The sequence below is a fragment of the Streptopelia decaocto genome (assembly GCF_964273445.1).
Source record: "Streptopelia decaocto genome assembly, chromosome: Z".
In the NCBI taxonomy this organism is placed as follows: domain Eukaryota; kingdom Metazoa; phylum Chordata; class Aves; order Columbiformes; family Columbidae; genus Streptopelia; species Streptopelia decaocto.
Window position 1 is genome coordinate 12,110,291 of NC_138657.1, and position 18,856 is coordinate 12,129,146.

Consider the following 18,856-nt stretch of genomic DNA (forward strand, 5'->3'; position numbering starts at 1 on the left):
AACTCACTATTCAGACACACTCCATGGGTATTATGCATCAATGGTGAGACTTCTGTTAACATGATGGAACTGTAAAGGAGTACATACAAAGCTCTCTACATGTCAGCCAAGTCTCAAACACTGGCATGCACAACCATTTCAAAGTCAGACAATTTGAAACTTCATGACCTCCTACAGCTAAAAGCTGTTTTGTCACCTATGACAACATGTGACTTTAAGAAGATACAACTATAAAAAAAAGTGCAAGCTACCTTATTATTCAGGGAATAATTAGGTGAGTAAATGAATTCTTCTGCTCTACACCCCTAGGTGTTTTGGAAAGATGAGAATTTAGAGAGCCCTGCTCCTTTGTATTTTGCTTTGCAGAGTCAATACTTCTGTCACATACTTAACATTTTACTTGATTGCTTATTTTTTAAAACACACCTGCTGGAAGCAGGTAAGGCAGCAAATTACAAAGCTCTTCAAGATCAGCTATTTGAGCCAGCAAAAAAAGAAGTTAAAAAAAAAAATCCCACACATTACTGTCAAAGTCTGAAGAGTAACCACAGAGTGACACTCACACCCACTCACTGGTTAGACACATGGTGTAACAACCCAACTAACCTGCTACAGCTCAGTTCTTTAAGTTACTGACAAGCACAGAACTCATCTGTTCCCAATGAACTGAAAGCTCACGTTCTTCAGTGTGTGCAAAGTTAGGGAGGTAACCCTGAAAACAGTCTTAACAGCAATTCCTAGTCCAAGCCTTTTGTAATCCTAGCCTCAGACAACCAGTTGTGCCTTTCTGCATAAGATTTTATTTTTATAAAGAAAAGTGTTTAATAACATTTCATAAGGAGCATAGAGACTACTTTCATGCAGCAGCTTGGAAAGGAAGATTATAGCAGCTGTAAATTTACTACAAGCCATGAAACAGGCTTCAAACCTGCACCTTCAGGGTGAAAATGACTCAAGCTGGCTCAGTACACTCCACAATCTATTTTTGTCCATGCATATTTATGAACAATTCCAGCAGAAAATTTCTGGCCTACATTCACCTTTCATACATTCTAATGACAAGACTATTGTATTGAACAGTGAAATATTTCTTAAACTCTTAGTCTAAAAAATGCAAGGAAATGCAAAACTGGCTACTTACCAGTGACTTGGTCAACCAGAATACGAGAAGTAATAATGCGCCCATACTGGGAAAAGAGCTGTTCCAGTTCCTTCTGTGTCATTGTTTTTGGAAGTCCACTAACATACAAATTTGCATCTCTGATAGAAGCTGAACTTGGTCTCGCATAGGAAACCTTAAGAAAAACAAAGCAAAAAAGCCCCCTAGAAATCAAACACTAAAACCAGTTCAAACAAGACTGTCATTTGTTTTGACATATTAAAATATTTTTAAAGGCAGTTAGCAAAGTTACCTTAAGAGCCAGTTAAACAAAACCAAAAAACTTTTCTGTGTGTGTTTTTTTGGTGCTAGCTCCTGTGAAAATGCTGAAGGAATGCAAAACAGACCATGCAGGAGAAGCTGACTGCATGAACTCATACATGGTAAGTTAAGGATTACTTTCAGATAAAGGAGAAAAGGCTAGGTACACACTCTAGTGAACCTCGGTGGAGAAAGCGTTCTCAGCTTACTGTAAGATTAAAGGTAAATTTAAGATCCAAGAATGTCTTCCTTTTAATTATCATTAAAAAAATACAAGGGATAAAGATTTCACTTTGATATCTAGGTCAAACACAGACAGTCAAAGCACTGCAGAGGTCCACAAGTGTTTTTCAAGCACCATGCACTTTGTATATGTGTTGAGCTGGCCATCAAATGGCACACAACCCTTCATGAAGTCAAGATAAACACTGCTACATTACTTTTATAAGTCTACAAATGAGCAGCAGAAGTAGGAATGCAACTTAACTTGCATTGCCACCATTCAGCAGCTTGCCAATTTCTGCAACACAGAGGCCATACATCCAAATCGCAACTAAGAGTGAGCTTCTTGGGTCCTTCTAGGCAGAGGTTTTTACCTGCTGCCTCAAAGTATCAGTCACAAATATTTTATTAAAACTGTCAATTAGACTCTTCAGTCCTTAGACACATGCTACAGAACCAGCATATTGAAAAGTTCAGTACCTTCCACTGAAGGCTGTGCAAGTGGCTTATCCTGGAACAGGACAAAATACTTTATTTGGGGTTTTTACTGTACAAAATGTAAAGGTAAAAGAAGCTTCAAGAAGTGGTCAGGTTTATCTCCTTTCCTTCCCTCCCTGCAACCCTCCCTCAAGCAACTCTGGGCAGTTGGAACTGAACTCCGTAAATGTATCTTTTGCCTAATCCTTTGACATTTATTTTCAAATCCTCCGCCTGCCTCATTTCCAGGGAGATCAGCAGACCCTTAAGACTCCTCTGGAAGCAAAACAAGAACTGAAACAGAGCTGTCACAGCTGGAGTCTACTGTGAGAGTCTGGACAAATCCTTCCACCTCAGATTCACATGTCACAGGGACCTCTTCTATAATCCAGTCACATATGCTGACAATAAGTTTTTTTTCAATAAATTGCAATTTTTTTTTTTACATCCGTAATTTTTCCCAAGATACAGTGTGAACAGAAAGTAGTAGTTCACTTTGTAGCCTAGTTGGGAATTGACAGAATCACAGGATGTTATGGATTGGAAGAGATCTCCAAAGATCATCCAGTCCAATCCCCCCACCAGAGCAGGAACACCCAGATGAGGTTACACGGTAATGTGTCCAGGCGGGTTTTGAATGTCTGCAGAGTAGGAGACTCCACAACCTCCCTGGACAGCCTGTTCCAAGCTCTGTCATCCTCACTGTGAAGAAGTTCCTTATATTTAAGTGGAACCTCCTGTGTTCCAGTTTGAACCCACTGCCCCTTGTCCTACCATTGGTTGTCACTGAGAAGAGCCTGTTCCACCCTTGTGACATTCACTCCTAACATATTTATGAACATTAATGAAGTCACCCCTCAGTCTCCTCCAAGCTAAAGAGACACAGCTCCTTCAGCCTTTCCTCATAAGGGAGATGCTCCACTCCCTTAATCATCTTTGTTGCCCTGCGCTGGACTCTCTCCAGCAGTTCCCTGTCCTTCTGGAACTGAGGGGCCCAGAACTGGACACAATATTCCAGGTGTGGTCTCACCAGGGCAGAGGAGAAGGAGAACCTCTCTGACCTACTAACCACCCTCCTTGTAATACACCCCAGGATGCCATTGGCCTTCCTGGCCACAAGGGCACAGTACTGGCTCATGGTCATCCTGCTGTCCACCAGAATCCCCAGGTCCTTTTCCCCTACACTGCTCTCTAACAGGTTGTTCCCCAGCTCTCTTTCTGACCCCTCTCGCAAGGTTTAATTCTAAGGATGCCTTAGCTTTCCTAGTTGCCTCCCTACACCCTCTGACAACAACCTTATATTCTTCCCAAGTGGCCAGCCCCTCCTTTCATGATCTATAAACTCTCTTCTTCCTCTTGAGTTTGCCCACCAGTTCCCTGTTTAACCACACAGGTCTCCTGGCTCCCTTCCTTGACTTTCTACATGTCGGGATGCTCTGATCTTGAGCTTGGAAGCAGCAGTCCCTGAATGCTAACCAACTATCTTGGGCCCCTTTACCTTCAAGTACCCTTTCCCACAGGATTTCCCCTAGCAATTGCTTGAAAAGGCCAAAGTTTGCCCTGCTGAAGTCCAGGGTTGCGATTCTGCTTGGCATTCTGTTCCTGCCACATGAGATCCTGAACTCCACCATCTCATGGTCACTGCAGCCAAGGCAGCCCTCAGCATTTACCACTTCAACCAGACCCTCCTTCTTAGAGAGGATGAGGTCCAACAATGCACCTCTCCTAGTCAGCTCCTCCACCTTTTGCATCAGAAAATTACCATCAATGCACTGGAGGAACCTCCTAGACTGTGGCTGGCTGGCTGAGCAGTCCCAGCAAACATCAGGGAAGTTAAAATCCCTACAACAACCAGGGCCTGTGACTGTGAGGCTGCTCTCAACTGCCTGTAGAAGGCCTCAACTTCCTCACCCTGATCTGGTGGCCTGTAATAGACACCTACAACAGCATCACCCCTGACAGCCTGCCCCTTAATTCTCACCCACAGACTCAACTCGCTCCTCATCTGTGCCTGGACAGTACCCAATACACTGTAATTACTTTTTCATGTAAAGGGCAACTCCACCACCTCACTTTGCTGGCCTGTCTTTCCTAACAAGGACATAGCCATTTTGCAGCATAAGTAATTAATTTATCAATATACTATGCAGTACCACTTTAAATTACAGCAATGATGGAATATTGTAAACTACTTGAAACAGGATACCAGATGTTACAAGAACAGCAGTTGTGTTCATGCACATGACAGATTACTTAATTCCCAAAAGACTTCCACAAGTTAGATGAGGAATTTAACATGTCTTCCAGGAAAGGCAAATATATAATTCTGATTTCTTAAAACTTACTAGAGTACATTCAATACTGAAGTCCAAATCACATCAGCAACATTAGTTCTTCCAGAGAAAGACAGGAAAAGAGACTACTCTTATTTTGCTGTTTTTATTTAACCATGCATTTTCTTAGGATGAATATTTGCAACATCAAGGACAAGTACCAGCAGAACTAAAAAAATGATAAGGGCAGAGTACAGTCTTGCAAGTCAGACAAAGAAAGAGGAATCTGACTTCAACTACCAGCTATATGGCAGATTCAGACTCAGCTGGCTCAAGTGACTGATTTCACCAGTTCTGTGCTGAAGGGTTTAACATGAAAGCTTTTATAAAAATGTTTTCTTTAAGTAGTCAATCTGCTACCATTATAGAGCTGTGAAGACAAAGCCCTAAACTTGCAACTTTGTCTGAAACCAAATTTTTATTCTGTGCAGTCAATCCTCACGATACATACATGCATATTTGAAAGAAGAGCTTCTAGATCTTGAGTCATTTTCCTACTCTTCTACAGGCAAAAGTATATACCTACGATATTCCCAGGTGGAGAGAAAGTCTGAGAGCAAGGCTACATCAGAAGCAGGAAAACAGTAAATCTTGCCTGCATTCAGCCAAAAAAGAAGCAAGGACAATGATGGCTACCTAAAAGGTACAAAAATACATCTAAGAAATGAAAGAACTTGCCTATTGTGCCCACTTGGCTACAAACTTCTTTAAGAAAAAAAGTCTCTTGTCATACTTGGCAGGATGACCTTAAGACAACCCAAGGCCTGAGACAGACTGCCTGAGGGAAAGGACTAGACACAAAATCCTGATTTATCAAAAACAAGTAGTTCTGAACAGCTAAGGTAGTGTGGGGTTTTTTTCTTCTTTTTCTTCCCTCCTCCAAAAAGAAAGAGTCCTTATACCTCCCAAATGGAACTCTACATGGTAGGGGAGCATAGCAACGAAGTTCATTGTGTGGACTGTTACTAATGTAAAGTCTGACACCAATGAAAGCAGGGGAGGGCAGGCACTACTTGTCAATAAACTAGAAGACTGATATATAACAGCATACATCACTGGCCCATCTCAGTTTTATCTGTTGGTTTTTAATTCTCTACAGCATTAAGATACACCAAAAACTGTTCTATCCAGTCCTATTTAAGATGAGTTTTTTCTGTATATATGTGGTCAGGTCCTCTGAAGAGAAGTCAGAATTCCTGGGAATGACCATCAGCTAGGGAAGGAAAAAGGCAGCAACTTATCTTTATATTTAATGATAAAGCTATGCAACTGCTAGTCAAACAACATTTCACTGAGAAACTACAAAAAACCCTCATGGTCTGCTGAGGATTGAGTTATTGTGGACTTCATGTCATCTTTGAACTCACATAAATACCTGTTACCAAGCTGTTTTCTACACCTGCATGCTTGGAAGCACTCAGAACAGAGATTGCAGAAAGTAAGCCTCACAAACTCCTTTCAAAGAGGATAAGTCTGTGTAAATAGAAGATACCAAAGGCCTCCCAAAACCCCAAGTCATACTTTATAGAACTACTGTTTCCCAAAACCTCCAAACTATCCAGACTGCTCCAGAAGTACTTCTGTAGGTGTTGATCAATAAAGCAGTTCAATTTTCTAAGCAACCTAATGCAGTAACTGGATTTTCCACCCAGCTACCCACTGCTAACAGTCAAAGTAATTCTGATTTGACACACTAGGTAGAATAAAACTGAGGAAGTACAATGTAAGCCAAAATAAGATAATTTCGTTCTTATAAAGGGAGGACACACACAAATAGCAGAGAAAAACCTTAAGTCAAATAAGTGATCTGCGAGGCAATGCTTAATGCCTGAAACTTCTTTCCCTCCTGGCTGGTGAAACTAAGGTAGGATAGAACCAAATAACTAGTTGACAGGGTCTGCCTGATTCACACTGAAGTTTAGCAGAATAAGATTAAAATTCTCCCTTACCACTATGTCACCTTGATGGACATCCCTGGTTATTAGCACAGCCCAGGAGCGTAGGCATGGATACCACAGTTCTTACAAAGCAAGCTAATAGAACAGCTTTATAGATCTAAAAACCATGCTGATGTCCCTGCTCAGCACCTCCAGTGACTGAAGGATCACCTTGAAGCCAAAGGTCCATCCTAGCAAGCAATAAATCAAGCAAAGGCATCTGGGGGCATGCCTGGATGAACAAGGGATTAAACTCCAACATGGAAACCAAGTGTACAGGATGTGAAAGCAGGAATATATAAATGGTGCCCAACCCTGCACAGATGAGGTTAGGAAAGGTAAAGCTCACCTGGATTTGAACTTGGCAAGAGATCTGAAGGGCAACAAAAAAGATCTGTACAAATATATTGGCAGCAAAAGTAAGACTGGGGGGAACATGGTACCACTGCTGAACAGGGCACAGAAGCTGCTGAATAGGGACACAGAAAAGGACGATACTTAGAATTTTCCTTGCCTCAGTCTTTACCAGTAGAATTGATTTTCAGGGATCCCAGGCCCACAAGACATCAGGAAATCTGGAAAAAAGAATACTCACCCTCAGTGGAGGGGTATTCACACTAAGGAATATTTAAACCGGACAGAAAAATGTCCATGGGGCCTGAAAGGCTGCACCCATAAGTGCTGAGGGAGCTGATGGATGCCTTGCAAGGTAACTCCTGGTTGTCTTCAAAAAGCCATGGGTGAACATGGGAGGTTTCTGAAGAGTGAAAGCAAGTACCATCCATCTTCAAGAGCAGCAAGAAACTCCCCTGCTTCCTGGCAATTATAGGCCAGTCAGCCTCAACTGAATCCCTGGGAAGGCAACTGAGCAACTAATCATTAAAATCGCCTCCTGTCACATGAATGACAAGAAGGTAAATGGAAGCAGTCAGCATGGATTTATAAAGGGGAAATCACATCTGACCAACTTTTAAGTCTTCTGCAATGACATGAGCAGAAAACAGTGGATATTGTTTATCTCAACTTTAGTAAGACTTGACATTCTCTCCCATAGTATCCTCACAAAGTTCACATTACATACACCAACATGTACTCAAGTATGTACCACATAAACACTAAAGAAATGGGATAGTGATATAGACTGAAAACTGGCTTAACTGCCAGGTTCAGTGCCTCACTATCAGTGGCATCAAGTCCAGCTTAAGGCTAGCCACTGGCCTCTGATACTGAATCCAACATTGCTTAACACCTTCACTAGTGACCTGGATAACAGGGAAGACTGTACCCTCAAACTTCACAGATGATACCAAACTTTGAGGAGCGGTTGACAGGCCAGAGGGCTGTGCCACCAGCCAGAGGTATCTCAGCAAGCTGGGTAACTGGGCAAATAGGAACCTCAAAGAATTTCAACAGGAAAAGCAGAGTCTTCCCCTCAGGGAATTAAAACCCCAGGTACCAGTATATGCTGGAAGCTAACTGGCTGAAAAGCAGCTTAGCAGAGAACTGTGGAGTCCTGGTAGACACCAAGCTGATCATGAGCCAGCAGAATGTACCCTTGTAAAAAAAGACGACAAACAGCTACCTTGGCTGAATTAGTAGAAAAATTAAGAGCAGGTCAAGGATCCTTCCCCTCCACTCAGCACTGGCAAGACTCTTCCGGGATGCTGTTTCCAGGTCTGGGCTCCCAAATGCAAAACAGACATTCACAACCAGAGTGATTCTAGTAAAGGGCCACAAAAGTGAATAAGGGACTAGAGCATCTCTTTTGCAAAAAAAGGCTGATGGCACAGGAATCACTCAGCAGGATCTTAGCCATAAAAATCTGATTAAGGAAGTAAAGGAGATGGAGCCAAACACTGCATTAACAAGTGACAGGTTAAGAGGCAACAGGCACACACTGAAACACAGAAAAGTTCATCTGGAAATTCCATATAGATTTCATTTCATAAAAACTCCACACCTTTTCATGGTACAGGGTGCTCAAGCATTGGAAGAAGTCACTCAATATAGAGGCTAACCCTGGAAATATTCAGAACCCAGCTGGACACGGAATTGAATAATGTGCTTATAGTGAACCTGTTCTGAGCAGAAGGTTGGACTAGAGCCTTCCAGAGCTGCCACCAACCTCAGCCATTCTGTGATTCTGCATCAACACAAATCTAAGGAAATTCTTTGAAATGGGCTTCTACTGAGAACAGAATCAAGTGAAGGTAACAAAGCCAAGACAAAGGATTCCCACTCAGCTTTTTGTATAAAGTCAGTCATATACAGTCATTTTCCCCCTACTGCTTCCTAGAAGAATTAAAAATAAACACACTATCTTCCAAAGGGGATTTCACACTGCTGGACACATGCTATCACATATCAAGGATATAAACTCACTTTAAACTCCTTAGAAGAGTGAAAATCCACCAAAAATTTGATAGCTTACTGCAAGTTTACCTTTTGCTACAGAAGTGGTACCTGTCAAAACACTATCTGTAAAATTCCTTTAACTTTTCAGCTATCAAATAAGTATGAATTCTTTCATGGTGACAGCTGGCCCAGTGATGTTTACTGCCCATGCCTTAGCTGGTAAATGTTATTTGGAAGAGAGTCTGACACAGCAGTCAAGGCCTACACTGAACACAATTTAACAAAAACAAGTAAATGAAAGCAATAAGCTCTAACCAGTAAATGCTACCATTGCAAGTTCAGCTTGAAGTATCTTTACAAGGTATTTTTTACATCTAAGAACATATGCTGATCACAGATTATCCTACATGAATAGTATCCCACTGACTACTCCAGTATACTGGAATCTGGGGAGATTAGTCACAGGAAAAACAAACTGAAATCAGTACTTTGTTCCCAATATCCAAACACTATCTCTAGCCACCTTGCTAAGTGCTAGGTAGAAATAGGAAGGAAATAGGTAAGGAAATGCAGAACTTCATAAAACCAATGTGATTGAAGTTTGACTTCATTTGGCAAGATCTGTAATTACTGCAAGTCAGAATTACTAGAGGAAAAACAAGGACGCCACAAAATGTTACTGGTGTAAGGGAACTAATACCCACACAAAAGCTCGCATGGAGTATGGGATATACAGTTTCTGTTAATTAATGTCAAAGTCCACATATTTCAGTTATGATACAGATTTAAAGCAGAGACTCTCCAGATGCATCTCCTTACCTGTATCTGATCAGTTAGATCATTCAGTAATTACTTGCCATTAGTTCTAGATTGAGTCTCTTCAAACAATATATATATGCACTGAATTAATAGCTGTACTAAAATTTTACTTCTACAGCTACTTCAACAGATGAGTATTTAATAGATAAACTTTAAGGTTATGCAATGTCAAAACCCCTGAACACAATGTAAGCCAAGAATTAGCCAGAAAGCCTACAGTTTTAAATATTTAATAACAACACACACCGTACAATACTGAACACAGCTACTCTGGAGACACCAATTTAAAATTATTTCACTGGAATTTTCCACTGCAGTAAGTAGGAAAGACATTTGTTTCTAGAAATGCAAACATTGCAACACCAAGTCCAAGTATTTTCACTGCTTTAATATTTCAGTTCTTAGCATCAAGATGAACTGATTTACAATTTAAGTCAAAACTGTGAAAGTTAACAGTTTAAACAAAGAATTTGCCAAAAAGAATAGAGATCTAGTCCCTACAAATTAACATTTGAGTTTCTTACTGTTTGCTACTAGCTTTAGACAACTCGGCACCATATGTTCATCTTTTTTAATCTTATAGCTTACTGCTAGTATAAAGGGCAAACACAATGCTTGTATTACCAGCAAGAACTTTAGGAAAGAAGTGGTATTAAATTCTAAACACCTTTACTTAAAGTATTCTTGCAAATCTCTAATTCTGAAATCTATAAATGTTAAAATCAGTGTTTCAATAGGTATTTACATCCAATAACTTCCAGGGTAAACAGCTTAGAACAAACATTGTTTGCCTTATGGATAGTATCCAGTTCTTTTAAAAATGTTTTAGTGGAAAAAAAAAATCAAACAAAAAAAATCAAAATAAGTTACTACCCAGTCTGTGCACATGAAAGTGGCTTAAGCCTTCCCACAGACAGATTTATAGTGGGAAGAACACATTAGAAATGTAAAAGCCCCCTCAGCAAGCACAATAAAAACAAGGACATTAATTCTTTGTTTTTGTTTTAGCAATGTTCTCAGAGACCATTGTGTCAGGCAAGCATTCTTAACTTGCACTTAAATTAGTATATGAGATGCCTTGACTCAAGAACTCTTCTTAATTTGATTTCCAGTAACAAGATGCTGCAGCACACAGCAGAATCCAGGTCTCAGCTGTCACTAGCCAGTGACAGGTTGTTGTCTGAAACAGGAGAGTACACTGCTGTATATTTATCAAGTTTGTGTTCCCTCAAATGAAAGATAGTTCCATTCCAAACAAAGCCTGAAAGCTGCTTTTCCCAGCATACAGAAGGCTGCCTCAGTAAACATGTACATGCTGTGCCCAGTTTAAGTCTGTGCTGTAAAGCCTGCAGCAGCATTTGTTTCTGAAGGCAAAGCAAATCAGAAATACTATAGACTTCTCCCTATAAAGGCAATTTAGACTCAACTCCATGGAACTACAATAACATGGTACTCAACACAGCTTTACTACGCATGTATATTAACTTAACAAATATATAAGTGTATCCCATATAGGCTTTTCTTCTACAGCCTGCCCTGCAATAGGTAACACGTTCAAAAAAAGGACATGGAAGTAACAGCCTTTCAGCACCACCACAAGAGGAGGTTCTGCTATTTCAGACCACGTTTGGCACACCAGCTCTGACAGCTACCACCAGAGCTGCAGGCCTGAGGTCAGTCATGGTATCTGCATCTGCCCTGTGACCAAGGGCATGAACAAAACAACCTGGCAGGTTCTTCCTCCACAATCAGAACCTGATCTGGCCACAAAGTAGTAACTGGTGGGAGATCATGAGCTATACTTCAGAGAAAACACCATGTTCCAAGTAGATTACTGATGGATATAGTAGTTCACATGAGTATGACTAGCCAATGTAACAGTGTCTGTAATCTACAAAATTCTTTCTTTGAAATAGAATAATTTTATCTAGAAAATATGAACTGCCAAAGAGCTGTAGGCTAAGTACACCACACCTGAGACTCACAAACACAATCTACACATTTGAGCTGGGGAAAAAAAATAACATAGGCATGAGTTTTTCGAAATAATGGAATAACATCTCTGCAGGTAAGTTCCACTGAAATAAAGTGAAGTCTCCTTACAGACGTAGTCTCTTGCAGAACAAAATTTCAAAACAGCAGATCCCAATTCTCCTTCTGTTTTTAGAGTTGAGGTGAATATCTCCACAAGTTTTCTCTTCTTCTGAAGGAAACAAGTATACCTCAGCTCTTCCACATTTTTGTCTAGGGAGCAGCTGCTGCTAACAGAAACTGGCAAGCACATCCCTTGGGTCTCTCTTGCATTATTCATTCCACAGACACACCTTGCAGAAATGCACGAAACACATCTCCTTTGCCACTTACAGTTATCGCTTCACTGGAATATCTTATGACCTTTCAGGAAAAACTATTACTGCATGGATGAAAGACACCCAGGATCAATATTTAATTAATACATTGAAAACCTTGAAAGCCACTAGCTTAAGAGGTGAATTTGTCTCAAGACTTCCATAATTTCAAAAAATAAGCAGAGCCACAGTTTACAGTAGCAAAAGCATTCTGACGGACAAAATAACTATTTGCATTAAAAAACACCACACACACACAGAAAAACTTCAGCAACTCAGATCTCCATGCCTGGAATTTGCAGTATTTTGGAACCATGCAGAAAGCCACATCCTACTTAAAGGATTTTACATAGCATGGGGAGAGCAGAGGACAAGAAGATCCATGACGAGCTTCAGCAGTAACAATTGGTTTGTCACTTTTGTTGGCTTTTTTGCTTGCTTAGAGCTTGGCTGTTGAGAAATGCTTGCTGTCTTCCTTCAGCCCCATACAGTACCTTTGGCCCCTTCTAACATCTCCATTACTGCATCAGAAACCTGCTATGAAGGCTCAGAAAGGACCTCACTACACCACTGAGGTTTTTGGCTGCAAAGCTGCTCAGCAGCCTTAGGGTCTCCTGCATTGGTCTAAGGACCCTGTGCACCAGGGAACACAGGGACAGACTCCTGCAAGAAGCTCTCTCATCAGCTGCCACACAGCACATTTGTGGTCCAAATGGAAAACAAGGCATGCTGAAGGTGAGATTAACACATTTTGTAGTTTAAGTCTGATATGCTATATTATTTTCCTCAGAGTCATTAGGCATTAATGAACAACTGCATGGCTAAAAATTGGTTTACAGAAAGTGACAGCAATATGCATTCAGAAGTGAATCCTCCTCTAAATATTATTCAGCAACATGAAAAACAAGCATCCAGCTTAAGCTGGTTAAGTAACATACAAAATCTGAGGGGATTTGAATTTCAGTGAAGAACAAATTTTACCTGGGGGTGAAGAGGCATGTGTGGGGTGAGGAGGGGGTTTAAAATGGAAATGCTGTCAAAGCTTTAACGGTAACATAGCTAAAAGACTGTATAATTACCATTTATGTAACTCCTGCAGAAATTTAAGGGAAAAAAACACCTTTACCTTTGTTCCAAGACAAATTGGTTCTTCTGTGTCGGATCTGCTAGAACACTTCAATTTTACCTTAAGAACACAGTCCCGAGGTATTTAATTACCCTGCCAAGACCACTAAATGATCTGGCACTATGCCCCCTCTCTCAATCTTTGCTGATTGATAGCACCAGTAAAACCCAGTAGCTTTAATTAAACCTCTAAATAGGATCCCCTTTTGCTACTCCCTAGATCAATGTTCTTTAGTGCTACAGAAGAGAGGGGGGAAAAAAAAAAATCTCAGGAAGGAAAAGAAGGTTTCTCTCACCTTCACAGCTCAATTGCCTCTGGTATTTTAATAGACTTTTTACACAACTCATAAATATTTCATTGTTCCCCAGGGACATCAGTTAATGAAAAAATTACTACAAAAAATGACACAACCAAAATTCCCCTCTGCAAGTATCAGTGAAGACAGGAACAATCTCAATGTTTTACCTGCTGCACTAACTTAGAAATTAAATTAGCATGTTTATTTTTTTCAGCATTGTTACTTTCCATTAAGTGTACACAGTGTTTTCAAAAGTACTATCATAGATAGAAGTTCATAAGGGTAGAGATCTTGAGCAGTTAAGTTAGAGGATAATTCCTTTAAAATTAATCTTACTTTAAATTTAAGTAGTGGTTCAAGTCAGCAAGTGACATTTCATTGCACAATGCCAAGTTTTAAGGACATGCTGCCTCAGAAGACACTAATGAAGTTGTGGCATATCCCTCACTGCATGTCTTCCCTTGCTGTACTGTACTTCTTTGGGCATTTCATAAGCTGATAGTTCAGTATTCACTCTTCTACTGAAGCTGTAACTAGCTCTTCTCATCACACAGCTTTCTACAGTAGGGTAGTTAACCAGGTGATGGTAAAATAGTATGTCTGTGCTTGTAGCCAAAGGATTTGTTGAACTCCATTCTAACAGCAAGCTGGCAGAATGTTACATGCTAAGCCTGATTTTTTTTTTTTAATGTATGCAAAGCTGTACAAGAGTGGGAAGAAAACCTACAGATCTAATACTTCAGATAAAATATTTCTTAAATCTCTATTCCCCTGACAGGTGATAATTACTCATGTAAACATCCTAATAGCCCAAAGAATTTAAGAGGAGGATCTTCTATTACCTAAATGGAATCTATAAGAAAGATGGGGACAGACTTTGTAGCAGGGCCTGTTGTGATAGGACAAGGGGTGATGGTTTTAAACTAATAGAGGGGAGATTCAGGCTACGGACATGGAAGAAATGTTTTACAATGAGGGTGGAAAAATACTGGAACAAGTTGTTCAGAGGCTTGGTAGATGCTCCATCCTTGGGAACTTCCAGACCAGGCTGGACAGGGCTCTAAGCAACCTGATCTGGGTGAAGATGTCCCTGCTCATGGCAGGAGGGTGGACTAGATGACCTTTCAAGGTCCCTTTCAACACAAACTACTCTGATACCTTACTAATTCTTACTAGGGTAGGTAAAATACAGTTAAATAATCAATGCTACCTTATAAAAATGGACAACTCCTAGGCCTCTAGCTTGGACAAACTATTTTCTTTCCCGTGTGTATTTGCATATGTGTCTATACATGTATCACCAGCACTAACAAGAAATCCATCTACCAGCTCCTGCACACCAAGACTCCGCCACTTCAGGCCCTCCCTCCCTGGAGAGCTGGGGACAGGGCAGCAGGATACTTCCCAGCCCCAGTTCACCTGGAGAAGGAGGAATGAGCATGGCATTGATGACATCTGCAACATTTCCTTGGCAGCTGAGGTCCACGAAAGACCATGTCCATCATTCTAGCAGTCCAACATCCACAGAAAAGCCAAAGAGATTTTCCTGTATTCTTCTGCTACCCTAATAATATAGGTAAAAAGCTGCCTTCTGATCAGCATCTTACACAGCTCTGTGCCCATTCAAGGACAGGCCATTTGTTTGCCCACTCTCTAGATAGAGAATCTCATTACACTTTCTTTCTTGTTAACGTAGAAGTCTTTTACACCACACTGAAAGGTATTCTGATCTAGATGATATCACGATAAATTCACCTGCACCTTTTTTTCTTTTTTAGATGAGTTTTCCCAGGAGCACAGATGAGGGAAGACACAGAGGATCTCCCCTCTCCCAAGGAGAAGCTAAGCCAACAAAACATGCACTGCTCTTCTTACCATTATGTGCAAGTCAGTGATTCTTATACACTGCTTTCTCTGAGTTCTCCACACTTGGGAAGAACTGATCTTTCCAGGACAACTCAAATGAGAGAGTCATGGACAAGCAAGTAGATAAGCTGAAAAAAAAAAATCACTCCAGGCACAGAAACCCATATTTTCAATGGCTTTTAAACAGAACAGAGCTGAAGTGCTTCCCAGCAGCAGCTTCTTCCAGAATAGAAGCCACAGAAAATGTTCTGTCTCTAAGATACAACTGTTTTTTGCCCTAAAGTTGCATAATTAAATGAAGCCCAAACTTCACAGTATACCTGCAATAAACCTGTTTACATATCAAAAAAGCCATAAACTACACCACAGAGGGCACCATCTAATATGAGCACTTATACCACCCAGCAGAATAGGTTCAGGTATAACACAGATGTGCCTTCAACATTAATGCATATTCACCTCACATGTCAAATCAGAAGGCAACACAACTTGTACCAGGTTTGAGAAGGCTACTATAATTGGCTTTGGAGGTTTAGATACAAAATTTGTTTAAGATACTTTGATAATGGTTCAATAAAGTATGCCATAAAGCATTCCACAGGATGTTCTTTTTAAAAGGGTATCAAGCAACAGGTTTTAGTATCACTAGTTACACAGAAAAAAAAAAGTTATTTTGCAGATTCACCTTTCCCATGTATTTCATTTCAAGAAAACTGTAGGTGGCATCCCCTTCTAGGGTATTGGAGAAACACAACCAGTTACTAAGAGGCTAGTATAGAAGTAGTGGATCAGAGGTATGCATCATGGCCCCAATCTGGAACATCACACATCAGGATCAAGACAGTTCCCTGTAAGTGGGAATGGTCTCAGTTCAGCTACAATGTGAGAGTCTATCACCTAACCAACAAGGTTCCTTCCAGTTTTATAGACTAACAGGAAACAAACACTTTCAACCACAAACATTGGTGAGCTACTAAACACTTCTACAGAGGTTCCAAAAATATATATTGAGAACAAACATTTTTTTTTCTTTTGAAGTCAAAATATTCACTAAGACTATGCAATTCCATCATTTTTCATATGAAGGTATATACAAAAAACCTCAACTACATCTATTTTCTAAAGCTGAAAGTAAATCTAGAGGTTGGATTCTGAGTTTGCCAAACAGTTTGGTTTTTTTAATTGAAGTACCAACTTTGGACAAACAGGAACACTGTGGTCTATAAACTGTAGTAGCAAAGGTCCTGGCACTGAGAGTTCATAAGCAACTCTTTGCCCCATATGTTGCCTATAGATGCAGTAAAGGCCTCAGGCATCAACTTTTCCTCTGCTCAGTTTTGCCTCCAGGCTGATCTGAGGAATACATAAGTTACAAAGTGATTCACAGTAGGCTGGGCACTTCTATTAGTTTGTGCATAAAGGCAGATGCTCTTGGTAAGTCTCCTTTTAAAGTCACTGCCACAGAGAGATCTTAGATCTTTTAAGAGGAGAAGCAACTGTCCGATGTTCAAATGTCTCAGTCTTAAAACATATCAGGGATTCCCCCCATCCTCTGCTCCCTCTGCAGTGTGGAAGGAGGTAAACCCATTCTCTTTCACAGCATCTTGGGAGAATCCAGTCATGAAAACTTGGCCTTACACCCAGCTTGTGTGCAAAACCAAAGAAGAGTAAAGGAGAAGGGAATAAAGCAGTTTTTCCCTTCAGGTCCTGTACACTCTAATATTGGAAGATGCTACTTAAGTTAAACAGGGCTGAATGCAAGTCAGAATTTAACCTGTAATGTGAACAAGCAACATTTATGGATACTTTTTCTTTCTAAACAGGTATTTATTTTGGTGAAGGTGTTATAAATTCAGCTTGTGACAATTCAAATGCCACCTTTTTTAGCTGAATTTACATGTAATCTTTAGTTTCACTGCAAGAGTCACTGTCTGGTATTGTTTAGAACCTACAATTCTACTTTCATGTCCCAGGCAAGCAAGAAAGGAAAAGCAACAGTGCCTACATCTGTGTACTCCATTTTCACTTTTTTCTTCCAGACCTTTCTTACTATTAATTTCTGTTGCAGAAATACATAACTGCTTTAATCACTTAGCAAGGTGAAAGAGGCTTAAGAATTCCAGTACTGGCAGCACAAGGTAAGTCACTGGAAACCCCTTTAAGGGATCATTTTGGTTTGGTAGACCTGGCTTTATTCCCTGTAACAACATCCTTTTTGCCTGGCTATATAGTCAACAGAACTTTAAACTTATCACCCTGGACAACTGCACTTTATTTTTCCAACCCAAGACATCACATGCAAAGATACAGCATACCAGCAATACTACCAGAACAAACACCCATTCCCTCTCTCACCACCACCACAAGACAGCTTCAAAGAACTGGGAGCACGAAGTCACTTTCCTCTATTTTCCCCCAAAGCAGAAAATGGGACAGACTGCCTGTGGGCAAGAAGTCTGCCAAAAACACACAGGGAGCTTTCTGCAGCAAAGCACCTATCCATGTCTTTCATCTATTGTTATTGTTAGCAATAATTCACTGGTTTGTTAAAAAGCAGTATTTAAGTTTCAAACAGAGTAATTCACTTTATTAAATTTTATGAATCCAGAACAGGTACTAACTAACCATAATTAATTACACTAACCGTAATTACTGACATCTTATTTTTGTATCAGTCACCTTTAAGTGGCTTCGCATTGCTTTTTACATTCAAACCTTTAGAGGAGAGCTTTTTATTATGGCTCAAACACGACCCTGGTTAAAGGGCAGTCACCATCCAAGTGATCAGCTAGCATACCCTCCTGTTTAATGAGAAATAATGGGATGGTTGGAACACAGGTGCCTTCAGGCAACACCACCTGTAAAACATGCTCAAAAGTCTCTATTCCCTGATAAATTTCATTTCATCTCCACTGTCTTCAAATTTCAGAGCCCAAGCAACCGTTCAAATGACTATCCTCACCCTTCTGATAATTGAATAAGACTGTAAATGAGAAAAAGTAACTAAGATTTCTACTTCTAGAAATTCAAGAAACTGAATTTAGTAAACAAGAGGTGCAGGAGTTAGAACAAAACAAAAGAGCAGGAATCTCAAACAAGTTATACCATCATCTTTCAGAAAGTAAAGCGGAAGCACAAATTGTAGCACTCTGACTACATGCAATATCACATTTCTGCAATTGAAGCAATTTCTCAGTTAAAACAATTCAAGCTCATATCTAAAATGTTATAAAATGCATTAAAAAATGAAAGTTTCTATACTTGATAGTCATGATCTACCTCTAGATTTAAACAGACTACAGAGGACTAACCATATGCTGTATGGTGAAGTCCTAGTCTATTCTATTGACATTAGCAGAATACTTAAGTTACATGAAGGGGAAAATAAACCATGCACATGATCAACGAGTCAAAACACTTCAGCATCTTTAAATCATAATTAGCACTACATACTTTTATGGTTTTAGTTTGAAGTCTCAGTCCATTCAGTGTGTTGATAGCTTTTTCAGCATCCTTGGGGTCAACATAGTTCACAAAACCATATCCCAAGCTCTGTCCTGGTTAAAAAGAAGAGTGATCATTAGTAGTGAAGCACTATGCAACAGATAACTAACAGTGTTTAAAACTTATATAGACATACTAAGCAAAAAATTCT

The 18,856-nt window shown here is 40.1% G+C and overlaps 1 protein-coding gene across 6 annotated transcripts in view; it reads right to left on the reverse strand.

Annotated features, from left to right (window-relative positions):
- Positions 1–18,856, reverse strand: part of ELAVL2 (ELAV like RNA binding protein 2) — a gene marked incomplete at both ends in the record, with an annotated part of 50,236 nt that overhangs the window by 7,952 nt on the left and 23,428 nt on the right. For all 6 annotated transcript variants that reach the window (XM_082075217.1, XM_082075218.1, XM_082075214.1 and 3 more), the window contains 2 exons: positions 1,142–1,295; positions 18,655–18,758. In XM_082075217.1, the coding sequence (XP_081931343.1) occupies positions 1,142–1,295; positions 18,655–18,758 (258 nt within the window). The remainder of the gene's footprint in view (positions 1–1,141; positions 1,296–18,654; positions 18,759–18,856) is intronic.